The sequence below is a fragment of the Martes martes genome (genome assembly GCF_963455335.1).
Source record: "Martes martes genome assembly, chromosome: 12".
Classification (NCBI taxonomy): Eukaryota; Metazoa; Chordata; class Mammalia; order Carnivora; family Mustelidae; genus Martes; species Martes martes.
The window spans coordinates 84,213,183-84,229,779 of NC_137900.1; the positions used below are offsets into that span (position 1 = coordinate 84,213,183).

The 16,597-nt window shown below is 40.6% G+C and overlaps 1 protein-coding gene across 1 annotated transcript; it reads left to right on the forward strand.

Annotated features, from left to right (window-relative positions):
- Positions 1-7,787: 7,787 nt before the first annotated feature.
- On the forward strand, positions 7,788-8,732 carry LOC308353400 (olfactory receptor 1Q1-like; the record flags this gene model as incomplete). The annotated part of the gene is made up of 1 exon (XM_080820234.1): positions 7,788-8,732. The coding sequence occupies one exon, from the start codon at positions 7,788-7,790 to the stop codon at positions 8,730-8,732; it is 945 nt and encodes a 314-aa protein (XP_080676360.1).
- Positions 8,733-16,597: the final 7,865 nt, after the last annotated feature.

A 16,597-nucleotide genomic window follows, 5' to 3' on the forward strand; every position in this document is an offset into this window, starting at 1 on the left:
TTGTTTATGCACCACACCCAGTGCTCCATGCAATATGTGCCCTCCTTAGTACCCACTATTCCTACATTTTATGCTAATTACTTCTTTGATTTCTCTTTTAATTTTATGACATATACATCTGTGCCCAAACGGTGTAATTTAATTTTTCCCATTTAAGATTTTTTAACTGTTTATTTTTCCAGTTTTATTGAGATACAATGGACCTGTAACACTGTGTAAGTTTAAGGTGTAGAATTCGATGGCTTGGTATACATATATATATTGTGAAATGATTGCCACAATAAAGTTAGCTTATACATCTATTATCTCACAGTTACCGTGTGTGTGTGTGTGTGTGTGTGTGTGTGTGTGTGTGTGTGTGTGTGTTTGGTGGGAACATTTAAGATCTATGGTCTTAGAAACTTTAAAATATATAAGAGTATTGTTAGCTACAGTCATGACATTGTACACTACATCCCTACAACTTACTCATCTGAATAACTAGAAGGATATACTTTCGACTAACCTCTCCCCATTCACCCACTTCCCATTCCAGCCCCTGGAAATCACCATCTACTCTTGGTTTCTATGAGTTTGGCTTTTTCCACATATAAGCGAGATCATAAGTATTTGTCTTCTCTACCTGACTTTGTTCACTCAGCGTAATAGCCCCAAGCTTTATCCATGTTGTCACAAATGAAGGATTTCCTTCTTTTGTATGGCTGAATAATATTCCATTGGGTGTTTATATATCACATTTTTTTTACCCATTCATCTGTCAACAGCACTTATGTTGTTTGCATATCTTGGCTATGGTGACTAATGCCACAATGAACATGGGAGTAGCTCATTTGGTCACTGGGAGGAATAAATGACATAAAAGCATTTGAGCACTTTAAACAGAATGTCTGACTCATAGTAAACACTCAACATATGTAACCTATTATGATTGCCAACTATGTGCCTTCAACGACATCTGCATCTATGTGAGTTTCAGATGTTTGGGAACAAATGGACATGAGAGCTGATAAGAATGGTCCATTTCTCTTTCTAGGGAAATGAATGATTTGTTTTCCCAGACTGAAGAGAGCATAAGTAAGAGGGAAAATATCCATCCAAGCCGCATACTGAGAGCAGAGAGTTATGAGTCAGATCAGGAAGGAAAACATAACAGAATATTTCTTAAGCACATTATAACCCCTGCAAAGTCATAATAAAAACACAACAATCACAGAGAAAAAAAATGATGAAGGATTTCTTTGGAAAATTCAAAGAAGGGAAATATAAAAACGGTCAAAAATACAAAAAAATGTCTCCCGCAACTAGGAAAAAAGAGTAAAATGATAATAAAATATTGTGGGGTATTTTGGGTTTTTTTTTCTGTCATCAGACTGAGAGACAGAAAAAAGTTGGCAAACAGTGCTGTTAGGTTTGTGTGGAAAAGGACACTCTCATATGCTCTGGACTCCAATTTTTTGGAGGATAATCTGGTGCTGCCACGTGAAATTAAAAATGCACATATACTACAGAGTCTCCTAGAGAGAGGTCATCTTCATGGCTCTTACTTAATAAACATCAAGCTACAGGAAAGTAAAAAAAATGCACATATACTTTCATAAAGCATTTCCATTTCTAGAAAAATATGTGCAAACAAAGATATCTGCAAAAGAATATCCATATAGCATTGCTTTTGTGATAGCCCCCCCAAAAAAGGAGATACATCGCATGAGGAAGGACGGTCTATAACTTGTGGAACATCCAATAAGCAGTAAATACTTTAAAATAATGAGGTAGGTTTGATGGTGACAGAGGAGATCTGTGATATATTGATGAGAGAAACAAAGAAAGCTCCAGAACAAATGGCCCTATTTTTTTATAAAAACAAAATTATACATGTATATTTGTGCATATAAAAGTGTCTGGGTGAGTCCATGTCAAAATATGAACAGCGATTACTCCTGGAGAGGAATGGGGAAGATGGGAAACAAGAATCTCAGTTTTCACTTGATATGTGTTTCACTGCAAAATATTTTTCACTTCAATGAAATGTAAAAATAACAGGCTATATCTTCAAGGACTTCTCAGAGTCAAATTTTGGAGCACATGACAAAGAACCCCATGTCCAGGATGATCTCCCAAGTCCTGACCACTCTCGGGATCACCTGCCAGGCCACAGGAGTCACTAATGCTAATACTGGAAGTACTGCCTCCTGGGTCCCAATCCCCAGGGAAGGTCTCAGATTTGGACAATGACACACTTGGGGCTCGGTACTAGTGAGAACCATGGAGTCATGCAGAAGCATGTGATAAAATCTCCCAGTGCATTTCCCAGGCATGCCTTCCTGTCCCTGACCAGCAGAAGCACCACCATGAGGCTGGCTGCCCTCTCCCTTCAACTCCTTCCCAATGCCTTCCTTTCTGCTATGCTAGGCAACTTCCCCTGTCTTCCCCGAGTGGACAGCTCTATGCTACTGTCAAAAGAAGACATGACGACACATGCTGCCTGAGGGAGGAAGGAAGTGTCCAGCCCAGCCCATTCCAGTCCAGTCAGAGGCCCACAAGAAGCTGAGTCTCCTCACTCAAGACTGCACACCCACACTGCAATTTCTGAGCCACTCAGGTAATTCCTTCACAGGAATTGCTCTCTGAAATTTCTGGAGGGATAACTATCTTTCTCAAATTGGATCCTTTGCACAGTATTGTGTATTTTGTGAAGTCTGTCTTTGACTCCCTAAGTTTTCTTCTTTTTTTTTCTTTTCTTTTTCTTTCCCTTTATAGTGCCTCTTCCTTATGCCATCCTCAGACATGCTATATATCTTCATTGACTCTCCCCTCCCTTTATGAAACCTAGACACAGGGGGGAAAAAATAGTCCCAAAACAAAAAACAAACTGAATGATTTAAATAATCAAGAGTGTTTCCTTTCAGGGAAATTTTCCTGAGTCAAAGAGAAAATATCTGATGGAATTCCAGAAAGCTTTAGTCACTTTGGGAGGTATTATGGGTAATGAGGATTGGATGATTCTAAAATGAAACCCTGGACATAGCTGTCAACTTTGTCTTTCTTAAAAACTGACCTGGACTTTTCTTTCCACTTCTGGGAATTAGTGATCAGACTGAAAAACCCAGAGAATAGACTAAGTCATGTTATACAAGTGCCAAGAGCTTCTGTTTATCAAGGTCATTTTGGAAAGAGAGGCAACTCTGTTATCAGGGAAGTCTGTGGATCTGAGTGCCAGGACTTGTGGGGACCTATTCTGTCACAGGGAAGCCAAGTTCCTACAGGAATTTAAAACAAACAACTTTGCACTATTTCACAGACTTGTTACAGGGCCTTTAAGTCCACAGTCTCTTGTTTTTGTTTTTGTTTTCTTTACAAAGCCTCTTATATTGAAAGCAGGGGTTCATCTTCCCATTTCCCAGATAAAGAGACTGAGGCTTTCAAGAATGAAGTGATTTTCCTAAGACCCCCAAGAAAAGTTTCATGGCAATCTGACACCAAAGCCCAAATCTTACCATTCTTCAATTAAGACTTTTTCACACACCACACTACTTTTTCTCTGTCCACATCCTTATATAAAGATTCTTCTCTAGTAGTTCCCCATTCCTGGCTTCCCACACCTTGCCCCATACCACATTATTCTCCTTTGCCCACAATGAGCTGATATGCTGCACTATGTGTCAGGAGGGATCATCTCCACCAGCTAGGAGGGAGATGAGGAAGACTGTAAGGTTCCAGGCAGCCTGCCCTCCAACAACTTCTGGGGCTTTCTCCAGTCCTATAAGCAGCTTTGTCACAGGAGCTTGATGGGCCTATGGTGGCAGCCATAGGCTGTAAACTGTCTGGCAGAGGTCATTCTCTTCTTACAACTCCCCTAAGAACTGAAGGGAGACATCTCATGTTTCCTAAATAAACACAGGACCCCCTGCTCTGATTTGGAGGCTCCAACTACAATAACAGACTAGTAAGGGGAAGGAAGGACGGGACAAGAATAAAACATAGGTGCTAAATGGATGAGCTAGGACAGAAAGAGCATCACTTCTGAGTTAGCTCTATGATCCAACCCTATGCTCTGTGGCCCCACGGAAGTTAATCCATCCCTCTGATTCTCAATTTAATAATCTGAAAATGGGAATGATAATATCTACTCTCTAATTCTATAATGAGAATTAAACAAACAAAAAAAACCATGAGAGACACTTATCAATGGCCAAAGGCACAAGATAGCTCAGTAGAAAAGGAAGAAACAAAGAGGAAAGTAGGAACTGGAATGGTTAGGGAATGTTTAAGGGACGGCATAGTCCAGTGGTTAAGAGCATAGACACTGAGGAGCATCTGGGTGGCTCTGGTGGTTGAGCATCTGACTCTTCAGTTTTGTTGTTGTTTTTTGTTTGTTTGTTTGTTTGTTTTATGTTCAGTTAGCCAACATACAGTACATCATTAGTTTTTGACATAGGGTTCAGTGATTCATTAGTTGCATATAACACCCAGTGCTCATCACAACACGTGCCCTCCTTAATATCCATCACTTATTTGTGGAGCATAAGGAATAACACGGAGGACATGGGGAGATGGAGAAGAGAGGGAATTGGGGGAAATTGGAGGGGGAGACTAACCATGAGAGACTGTGGACTCTGAAAAACAATCTGAGGGTTTGGGAGGGGTGGAGGGTGGGAGGTTGGGTGAGTCTGGTGGTGGGTGTTATGGAGGGCATGTATTGCATGGAGTACTGGGTGTGGTGCATAAACAATGGATTCTGGAACACTGAAAAGAAATTAAACAAATAAATAAAATTTTTTTTTAAAAAGGAGGGCACTTGTAATGAGCACTGGGTGTTACATGCAACTGATGAATCACTAAATCTACCCTCATTAATAGTACACTATATATTAGCCAAATTGAGTTTAAATAAAAACTTTTTTTAAAAAAAGGACTTATTATGGGTTGTTAAAGTAATCCATTTTATTCATATTCTGATTGTCCTTAGCCTCCTTTGACGTTATTCTAACCTCCTTTGAGGTTAATCATGAGGTTATTCTATTATGAGCCAGTGCATCTAGTAAGATTTGGGATGAAAGTATGGATTTGGGGTGAAAGCATGTCTTTCACTTGCTAAGCAGAAGACAGAATAATGCATAATGTTCAAGACAAATTGCAGACAAAATGATTTCAGAAAAGAGAAGTCTAGAAGCTGAGAATCTGGAAACTGTTTGTCCTAAGATGTGTCTGTACACTCTTTGAGTCTTTGGGTACCACCAGGAGTATGCACTCCCCAAAATAGAAGTTGTTGGGCCAATAACTCTGAAATCCCTTTTAGTAGGCAGATTACCTGGTTATAGAGTCCATCAAGAGGTCTTATTACCATGAATAAGGTGCCTTGGTTTTAATTTGAAGAGTCGCACTATATAGGGTCACTAGCCTAGACTTCGCCCTAGACTTTGGAGTCTGATAAGCATGACTTTAAGTTCAGATTTTGCCCTTCAATGACAAAAAAAAAAGTTAAACTTTCCAGGCCTTAGTCTTCTAATTTGTAAAAGTGATAATCTGTACAATTTGTAATAGTGATGATGCTGATGATAATGAAAAATCCATATCTCACTATTTTGGAAAATAGTTAAGTCCTTGATCCCTTTATCAACACTGTGAGCAGTTTATAGTGGAGCACAAAAGTGATAGTTACCAAACAGCCTGCTCAGATGTCCAAGCCTATTATATAATCCTTTTTTGGAAAACTGTATGGAGGTTCCTAAATAAATAAATAAAACTAAAACTACTGTATGATCTAGCAATTCCATTTCTGAGTATTTGTTCACAGAAAACAAAAACAATAATTCAAAAAGATATAAGTACACTTATGTTCACTGCAGCATTATTTGCAATAGCCACAACACTGAAACAACCTAGCTGGTCCATCTATGGATGAATGGATAAAGAAGATGTGGTATATATATATATACAATGGAATACTATCCAATAATTAAAAGGAATGAAATCTTGCCATCTACAACAACACGAGTGGACCTTGAGGGCACTATGCTAAATGAAATAAATCAGAGAAAAACAAAATACCATATGATATCACTTATATGAGGAACTTAAAGGGGGGAAAAAACTCTGGGATGCCTGGGTGGCTCAGTCAGTTAAGCATCCGACTCTTGATTTCAACTCAGGTCATGATATCAGGGTTGTAAGAACAGCCCCACATTGGGCTCTGTGCTGGGTGTGCAGCCTGCTTAAGATTCTTTCTCTCAAGGGAACCCTCCTGCACTGTTGGTGGGAATGCAAGCTGGTGCAGCCACTCTGGAAAACAGTATGGAGGTTCCTCAAAAAGTTTAAAACAGAGCTACTCTATGACCCAGCAATTGCACTACCAGGTATTTACCCCAAAGACACAAATGTAGTGATCCAAAGGGGCACAACCACCCCAGTATTTATAGCAGCAATGTCCATAATACCCAAACTATGGAAGAACCTAGATGTCCATCAACAGATGAATGGATAAAGATGTGGTATCTATATACTATGGAATATTATGCAGCCATCAAAAAAATGAAAACTTGCCATTTGCCAAGACATGGATGGAACTAGAGGTTATTATGCAAAGTGAAATAAGTGAATCAGAGAAAGACAATTATCATATGATCTCACTGAGATGAGGAATTTGAGAAACAAGACAGAGAATGATAGGGGAAGGGAAGGAAAAATGAAACGAGACAAAAGCAGGGAGGGAGATAAACCATAAGAGACTCTTAATCCCAGGAAACAAACTGAGGGTTGCTGGAGTGGAAGGGGGTAGAAGGAATGGGGTGGCTGGGTGATGGACTTTGGGGAGGGTATGTGCTATGGTGAGCGCTGTGAATTGCTGAAGATGAATCACAGACCTGTACCCCTGAAACAAATAGTACATTATATGTTAATTAAAATTAAAATATGCTGAGTGAAATAAGTCAAGCAGAGAGAGTCAAGTATCATATGGTTTCACTTATTTGTGGAGCATAACAAATAATATGGAGGACAAGGGTAGATGGAGAGGAGAAGGGAGTTGAGGGAAATTGGAAGGGGAGGTGAACCATGAGAGACTATGGACTCTGAAAAACAACCTGAGGGTTTTGAAGGGGTGGGGGGTGGGAGGTTCGGGGAACCAGGTGGTGGGTATTAGGGAGGGCACAGATTGCATGGAGCACTGGGTGTGGTGAAAAAACAATGAATACTGTTACGCTGAAAATAAAAAATTTAAAAAAAATTAAAATAAAGAAGTAAATAAAAAGATTTTCTCTCTCCCTCTCCCTTTCCCCCTCCCCCACTGCTAACGTGTGCTCACGTGCACACTTGCTCTCTCTCTCATAAAACAAAACAAAACAAAAAAAAAACCCTTGTAGATGCAAAGAACAGATTGGTAGTTGCCAGAGGCAGAGGGCAGGGAGTGGTGAAATGAGTGAAGGGGGTTCAAAGGTACAAACTTCCAGTTATAAGATAAGTCATGAGAATGTAATGTACAACATGGTGAATACAATTGATAATACTCCATCACATGTGGTGCAAAAACAATGAATACTGTTACGCTGAAAAGAAATAAAAATTTTTTTAAAAAGTTGCTAAGAGAGTATATCTTCAAAAAGTCTTCATCACAGGAAAAAAATTATAATTGTGTATGGGGATGGATGTTAACTAGAGTTATTGTGGTGATCATTTTGCAATATATACAAATACCAAATCATTATGGTGTACACCTGAAATGAATATAATGTTATATGGCAATTATATACCTCAATAAAAAGTATTAAATCTGTTTGTTCTTATAGCAACAGATGGTCAATACCAACTGGACCAGTGTATCCCATTTTGTTCTCTTGGGCATTTCTACCCAGCCAGAAGAGAAGATTCCACTCTTCCTTCTTTTTCTACTGATGTATGCAATCAACATTTCTGGGAACTTTGCCATCATCACACTGATTATCTCTACTCCACGCCTCCACACCCCCATGTATATCTTCCTCAGTAACTTGGCTTTGGCAGACATCTGCTTCACCTCCACCACAGTCCCCAAAATGCTACAGAACATTTTCTCTCCTACCAAGGCTATTTCCTACATGGGATGCTTAGCTCAGACTTATTTCTTCATTTGCTTTGCAGCCATGGAAAACTTCCTTCTGGCTGCAATGGCCTATGACAGATACATTGCCATCTGCTACCCTCTCCGCTACCCTAGGATCCTGACCAGAACGCTATGTTCACAGATGGTGGCTCTGTGCCAGATCCTCTCCCATCTTCATGCCCTGCTGCATACCTTTCTCATGGGCCGATTGATCTTCTGTGCAGATAACAAGATCCCCCATTTCTTCTGTGACCTCTACCCTCTGATGAAGATTTCCTGCTCCAGCCCCTACCTCAACACCCTGATGATTCATACAGAGGGTGTTATTGTCATCAATGGAGCTCTGGCCTTCATCATTGCCTCCTATGCCCGCATCATTTCAGTGGTCCTCCGGAGCCCCTCAACCAAGAGCAAGTGGAGAGCCTTTTCTACCTGTGGCTCCCACCTCACTGTGGTGGCTATCTTCTATGGCACACTCACATGGGTCTACTTCCGGCCTCTTACCAGCTATTCGGTGACTGAGGGTCGCATCCTGACAGTCATGTACACAGTGGTAACCCCCATGCTGAACCCCTTCATTTATAGCCTGAGGAATGGGGATGTCAAGGGAGCCTTCAGAAAATGGGTGAGCAGAATATGGACTTCTTCCTTCAGCTAAAATCCCAAAACACAGTTCCTAGTTTTATTTATGATTCTGGGAAAACAATTTTGTCCCTCACATATCTGTTTCCTTTAGAACTTCCTAGAAATATCCAAATTAGGTACATATTAAGGATTTTCCCACTGAATATTGTCCTAAGCTATCCCTTAAACCAAAAAGCACATAAAACTATGTATTTAATTATAACTGAGAGTGTTCTCTGGGTCTGCCATTAAACAACAGGGTTGTAACATACTTTGATGTAGGCAGCAGAAAACAATTCTGGTTAATTCATAGATTTATTAAAAGTGTATGTGGAACTCATGAATTTCCACGAAGGCTAAGCAACCAGGCTCAATCAAATGGACAAGACTAAGAAAGGTCATATAGTCAGAACCACAGTCAAAATCATATCCCAGAATTGTCTGATGAAGTCACTGCTGTAAACACTAAACTCTTTTCACTGCCACTTATACTGCCACCCATACTACCAGCAATAGTCACTGGGCAGAACCCCCAGAGGCCTGAAAACCAGATGTGGCCACCCTCAGGAAAACAATGCCCACTTCTCATTCTTTACACCAATACATCTAGATTCAATATAAGGTGATCCATGCAGCTGGCCAAGACTTGGTCCATATGCCCACACTCTATTTCCCAGGGAAACTGGGCAAGCAATACTACTGCTTTTATTTTCTGTAAGTGGGAGAGAGGTTCTGCTTCCCACAAATGAAATGGCAGAATAACTCCAGTATGGGAAGAGGACATAATGATGAGAGTCTACTGCATAGGGTCACAAGTTACAGATGTTCTAGAATTCAGCACTGTCATTCTTGTGTATCTATTGTACTTGTATGAGTTAATTCAGTTGCCCGTATCAGCGAAATAATGTAAAGGGCTCTCCAACTTGCATTTTCTTAACCTTCATTAGCTGCACCATTCAGGGATAACTTAAACTCCTTTTGTCTCAGCATGCTCCTAATCCTCTCTGTAGTTGATATGTGGAAACTGACTATTTTACCAGGTATTTGTCTTTTTTTTTAAATTAAATTTTTTATTTATTTTCAGCATAACAGTATTCATTGTTTTTTCACCACACCCAGTGCTCCATGCAATCTGTGCCCTCCCCAATACCCACCACCTGGTTCCCCCACCCTCCCACCCCCCGCCCCTTCAAAGCCCTCAGGTTGTTTTTCAGAGTCCATAGTCTCTCATGGTTCACCTCCCCTTCCAATTTCCCTCAACTCCCTTCTCCTCTCCATCCACCCTTATCCTCTATATTATTTGTTATGCTCCACAAATAAGTGAAACCATATGATACTTGACTCTCTCTGTTTGACTTATTTCACTCAGCATAATCTCTTCCAGTCCTGTCCATGTTGCTACAAAAGTTGGGTATTCGTCCTTTCTGATGGAGGCATAATACTCCATAGTGTAAATGGACCACATCTTCCTTATCCATTCATCCGTCGAAGGGCATCTTGGTTCTTTCCACAGTTTGGCGACCATGGCCATTGCTGCTATAAACATTGGGGTACAGATGGCCCTTCTTTTCACTACATCTGTATCCTTGGGGTAAATACCCAAGTGCAATTGCAGGGTCATAGGGAAGCTCTATTTTTAATTTCCTGAGGAATCTCCACACTGTTCTCCAAAGTGGCTGCACCAGCTTGCATTCCCACCAACAGTGTAAGAGGGTTCCCCTTTCTCCACATCCTCTCCAACACACGTTGTTTCCTGTCTTGCTAATTTTGGCCATTCTAACTGGTGTAACGTGGTATCTCAATGTGGTTTTGATTTGAATCTCCCTGATGGCTAGTGATGATGAACATTTTTTCATGTGTCTGGTAGCCATTTGTATGTCTTCATTGGAGAAGTGTCTGTTCATATCTTCTGCCCATTTTTTAATATGATCATCTGTTTTGTGTGTGTTGAGTTTGAGGAGTTCTTTATAGATCCTGGATATCAACCTTTTGTCTGTACTGTCATTTGCAAATATCTTCTCCCATTCCGTGGGTTGCCTCTTTGTTTTGTTGACTGTTTCTTTTGCTGTGCAGAAGCTTTTGATCTTGATGAAGTCCCAAAAGTTCATCTTTGCCTTTGTTTCCTTCGCCTTTGGAGACATATCTTGGAAAGAAGTTGCTGTGGCGGATATCAAAGAGGTTACTGCCGGGACGCCTGGGTGGCTCAGTTGGTTAAGCGGCTGCCTTCGGCTCAGGTCATGATCCCGGCGTCCTGGGATCGAGTCCCGCATCGGGCTCCTTGCTCGGCGGGGAGCCTGCTTCTCCCTCTGCCTCTGCCTGCCTCTCTGTCTGCCTGTGCTCACTCTCTCTGACAAATAAATAAATAAAATCTTTAAAAAAAAAAAAGAGGTTACTGCCTATGTTCTCCTTGAGGATTCTGATGGATTCTTGTCTCACGTTGAGGTCTTTTATCCATTTCGAGTTTATCTTTGTGTACGGTGTAAGAGAATGGTCAAGTTTCATTCTTCTACATATAGCTGTCCAGTTTTCCCAGCACCATTTATTGAAGAGACTGTCTTTTTTCCACTGGATATTTTTTCCTGTTTTGTCGAAGATTATTTGACCATAGAGTTGAGGGTCTATATCTGGGCTCTCTAATCTGTTCCACTGGTCTACGTGTCTGTTTTTATGCCAGTACCATGCTGTCTTGGTGATCACAGCTTTGTAGTAAAGCTTGAAATCAGGTAACGTGATGCCACCAGTTTTATTTTTGTTTTTCAACATTTCCTTAGCAATTCGGGGTCTCTTCTGATTCCATAAAATTTTAGGATTATTTGCTCCAGCTCTTTGAAAAATACTGGTGGAATTTTGATCGGAATGGCATTAAAAGTATAGATTGCTCTGGGCAGTATAGACATTTTAACGATGTTTATTCTTCCGATCCAAGAGCATGGAATGGTCTTCCATCTTTTTGTGTCTTCTTCAATTTCTTTTAGGAATGTTCTATAGTTCCTCGAGTACAGATCTTTAACCTCTTTGGTTAGGTTTATTCCGAGGTATCTTATGGTTCTTGGTGCTATAGTAAAAGGAATTGATTCTCGAATTTGCCTTTCTGTATTTTCATTGTTAGTGTATAAGAAAGCCACTGATTTCTGGACATTGACTTTGTATCCTGCTACATTACTGAATTGCTGTATGAGTTCTAGTAGTTTGGGGGTGGAGTCCTTCGGGTTTTCCATATAAAGAATCATGTCATCTGTGAAGAGAGAGAGTTTGACTTCTTCCTCACCAATTTGGATACCTTTTATTTCTCTTTGTTGTCTGATTGCTGTTGCTAGGACTTCTAATACTATGTTGAACAAGAGTGGTGAGAGTGGGCATCCTTGTTGTGTTCCTGATCTCAACGGGAAGGCTGCAAGCTTTTTCCCATTGAGGATGATATTTGCTGTGGGTTTTTCATAGATAGATTTGATGAAGTTCAGGAATGTTCCCTCTATCCCTATACTTTGAAGCATTTTAATCAGGAACGGATGCTGGATTTTGTCAAAAGCTTTTTCTGCATCAATTGAGAGGATCATGTGGTTCTTCTCTCTTCTCTTATTGATTTGTTCTATCACATTTATTGATTTGCAAATGTTGAACCATCCTTGTAACCCAGGGATGAATCCTACCTGGTCATGGTGGATAATTTTTTTAATGTGCTGTTGGATCCTGTTTGCTAGGATCTTGTTGAGAATCTTAGCATCCATATTCATCAGGGATATTGGTCTGAAATTCTCCTTTTTGGTAGGGTCTTTGCCTGGTTTGGGGATCAGGGTAATGCTGGCTTCATAAAAAGAGTCTGGAAGTTTTCCTTCTGCTTCAATTTTTTGAAACAGCTTCAGGAGAATAGGTGTTATTTCCTCTTTGAAAGTTTGATAGAATTCCCCAGGGAATCCGTCAGGTCCTGGGCTCTTGTTTTTTGGGAGGTTTTTGATCACTGCTTCAATCTCGTTACTAGATATCAGTCTATTCAGGTTGTCAATTTCTTCCTGGTTCAATTTTGGGAGTTTATAGTTTTCCAGGAATGCATCCATTTCATCTAGGCTGCTTAGCTTATTGGCATATAACTGTTGATAATAACTTCTGATGATTGTTTCTACTTCCTTGGTGTTAGTTGTGATCTCTCCCTTTTCATTCATAATTTTATTAATTTGGGCTTTCTCTCTTTTCTTTTGGATTAGTGTGGCCAGTGGTTTATCGATCTTATTGATTCTTTCAAAAAACCAGCTTCTAGTTTCATTGATACATTCTACTGTATCTCTGGTTTCTACCTTATTGATCTCTGCTCTAATCTTGATTATTTCCCTTCTTACGTGTGGAGTTGGTTTGATTTGTTGTTGATTCTCTAGTTCTTTAAGGTGTAGAGACAGCTGGTGTATTCTGGATTTTTCAATTTTTTTGAGGGAGGCTTGGATGGCTATGAATTTCCCCCTTAGGACCACCTTTGCTGTATCCCATAGGTTTTGGAGTGAAGTGTCTTCATTCTCATTGGTTTCCATAAATTGTTTGAGTTCTTCTTTGATCTCCTGGTTGATCCAAGCATTCTTAAGCAAGGTGGTCTTTAGCTTCCAGGTGTTTGAGTTCCTTCGGAACTTTTCCTTGTGATTGAGCTCCAGTTTCAAAGCATTGTGATCTGAGAATATGCAGGGAATAATCTCAGTCTTTTGGTATCTGTTGAGCCCTGATTTGTGACCCAGTATGTGGTCTATTCTGGAGAAGGTTCCATGTGCACTTGAGAAGAATGAGTATTCTGTTGTTTTAGGGTGGAATGTTCTGTATATATCTATGAGGTCCATCTGGTCCAATGGGTCATTCAATGCTCTTATTTCTTTATGGATTTTCTGCTTCGATGATCTATTTCTGAGAGAGGCGTGTTAAGATCTCCTACTATTAATGTATTCATATCAATATGACTCTTTATCTTGATTAATAGTTTTCTTATGTAATTGGCTGCTCCCATATTGGGGGCATAGATATTTACAATTGTTAGATCATCTTGGTGGATAGTCCCTTTAAGAATTATGTAGTGTCCTTCTGTATCTCTGACTACCGTCTTTAGTTTAAAATCTAATTTATCTGATATGAGAATCGCTACCCTGGCCTTCTTTAGAGGCCCATTGGCATGAAAGATGCTTCTCCATCCCTTCACTTTCAGTCTGGGTGTATCTTTAGGTTCAAAATGGGTCTCTTGTAGACAACATATGGATGGGTCCTGTCGTTTTATCCAATCTGCAACCCTGTGTCGTTTTATGGGCGCATTTAGGCCATTCACATTGAGAGTGATTATTGAGAGATACGTTTTTATTGACATTGTGTTATCTTTGAAGTCTTTCTTTCTGTCGATTGTCTCTATATTTCTGTTCAATGCTATTCTTAGGGTTTTTCCTCTTTTATAGAACCCCCCTTAATATTTCCTGCAGTGTCGGCTTGGTGGTTGCATAGTCTTTTAAGCCTTGCCGGTCTTGGAAACTCTTTATCTCTCCATCCATTTTGAATGTCAGTCTTGCTGGATAAAGTATTCTTGGCTGCATGTTCTTCTCATTTAGTGCCCTGAATATATCTTGCCAGCCCTTTCTGGCTTGCCAGGTCTCTGTGGACAGGTCTGACGTTATTCTGATGGGCTTTCCTCTATATGTAAGGAGCTTCTTTGTCCTAGCGGCTTTCAAGAGATTGTATCTACAATTATGATTCCTCAATTTTACTATGAGATGCCTGGATGTTTTTTTGGAAATTATAATCTTGGGGGGAGACCTTTCTGCTTCTAGTACATGAACACTTGTTCCATTCGCAAGATTGGGAAAATTTTCATGAAAAACTTGTTCCACTATATCTTCTAGACTTCTTTCTTTCTCCTCCCCTTCAGGGATTCCAATAATTCTGACATTGGAACGTTTCATGGCATCATTTATTTCCCTGATTCTGTTTCCATGGCTTCTAAGCTGTTTGTTCCAGGCTTCCTCCTGATCCTTTCTCTCTATCTGTTTGTCCTCCAGATCACTAATTCTATCTTCTGCCTCAGTTACCCTAGCTTTTAGAGAATTTAGATTAGATTGGAACTCATTCAGAGCATTGTGAACCTCATCCCTGGTGGCCTTCAGCTCTGCCCTAACATTATGAACATCCTCCCTGGTCGCTTTCAATTCTGCCTTAATCAATTCCATTTGGTCATCCATGGCTTTCTCCAGCCTAGCTATTGCCTGGATAATTGTTAGCCTGAATTCTCTTTCCGACATATTGTCTATGTTGATAGCCGTTAGCTCTGTTGCGGAAGGCCCATCCTCTGTATTTTTCTTCTGTTGGGGATTCCTCCTCCTTCTCATTTTGGTGAGAGATGACTGGACAGATGTAGCTGGATGTATCGACTGTGGTGCCATCAAGGTGCACCCTGGAACGCTTCTGAGCACTCAGGATTCCCCACCCAAATGAGAGAAAAAAGACAAGAAAAAGAAAAAAGAGAGAGAGAGAGAGAGAGAGACAGGAAAAAAAGGGAAGATAAAAGAGAAGGTTCAGCCCAAATGGGCCCCAGGGTAAGATTTATGATGTATACAAACAAAAACAGACAAACAAAAAGACTGATAAAAGTATATGACGAGAGAAAAAAATATATATATAAGCAAAAAAAGGAGGAGCCTCGTCAAGAAGAACCCCACGTGTAAGATTTATATACTATCAGGACAAACATAAATACACAGAGACACTGGCAGAAGAAAAAGATGGGAGTATGGTTATAGATTCTCAGTGTGGGCGAGGAAGGTTATTTTGATTCTTCCTGGATGTATCTTGATATCTTTGTTAAAGGACTCAACTTTCCTGAGAAAAAGGGGGATTAAAAATTGGTTCACCTATAGGGGTAGCATTGATTGGAGAAAGGGGGTTACCTTGAAGTTTAACTCTATATGAATATCAGAAAATAAAAATAAAAAAGGAATAAACTGGACTAAACTAAACTAAAATTTTTTAAAAAATTAAAAAAATAGAAAAGCAAAAGAAAAACACATGTGTCTGTATCAAAAAATTCAGGTTAGAAGTTTATTATGGAATTTGATGTACTGGACATCTCACTGTGATGGTAAACAGGTTAAAAAATTATCTATATAAAAAAAGAAAAAAAAATGAACCAGAATAGTGGGAATGAATTAAGAATAAAAGTTGTATCTATGAAGTAGTGGTGGTTGTTCCCTTGTAGTCTTTTTTTTTTTTTCTTTCCTGACTTGTTTTCTGGGGGAGGGGGCTGCCACGTGGGTTTTCAGTCAATGATGTTCCCTGAGTTAAGTCCTCCCACCCCCCTCAAAGGGGTGGGCTCTGAGAAAAACAGTTTTTTCAGGCTTTTGTTCTCTGGAGGTTTTTATGTTTGTTCACTTCTTTTCTCTTGCCTTGACAGCTTTTGATGGTTTTTGGAGGTTTAGAGGAAAGAAAACTGCACCCCGACCTCCCTCTCAGAGAGAAGCCTCAGTCTGCTCCCCTGCAGGTGCTGCAGCCGCTGGGCCCCTGGCAGAGCAGGTTCTGAGTCGCGGTCCCTGGGGACGCAGGATCTCCTGCTTGTACGCAAAACCAAGGCAGCGGTGGCTGTCTGGGCAGCTCCAGACCGCCAGAGAGGTTCCAAGCAGCGATTGCACACTGAGATTTTCCTGCTGGCTGGAGCTAAGAGCGCCAGGCTTGCGCGCACCTCTCCCAGGGGAGGGTTTGGAGCGCGGCATCTCTGCTCTATCAGCTCTATCGGCTCTATCGCCGCATGGGTCCGAGAACACCAGGCTGGGCGTTCGTGCACCTCTCTCAGGGGAGGGTGAGGCACGCGCGCATCTCCAGCAAGGTGTGCGTTCTGCCGTCTGGTGTGGCTCCCAGCCCCTCACGGGAGCCGGACTCCACTCGTTCTCGGGC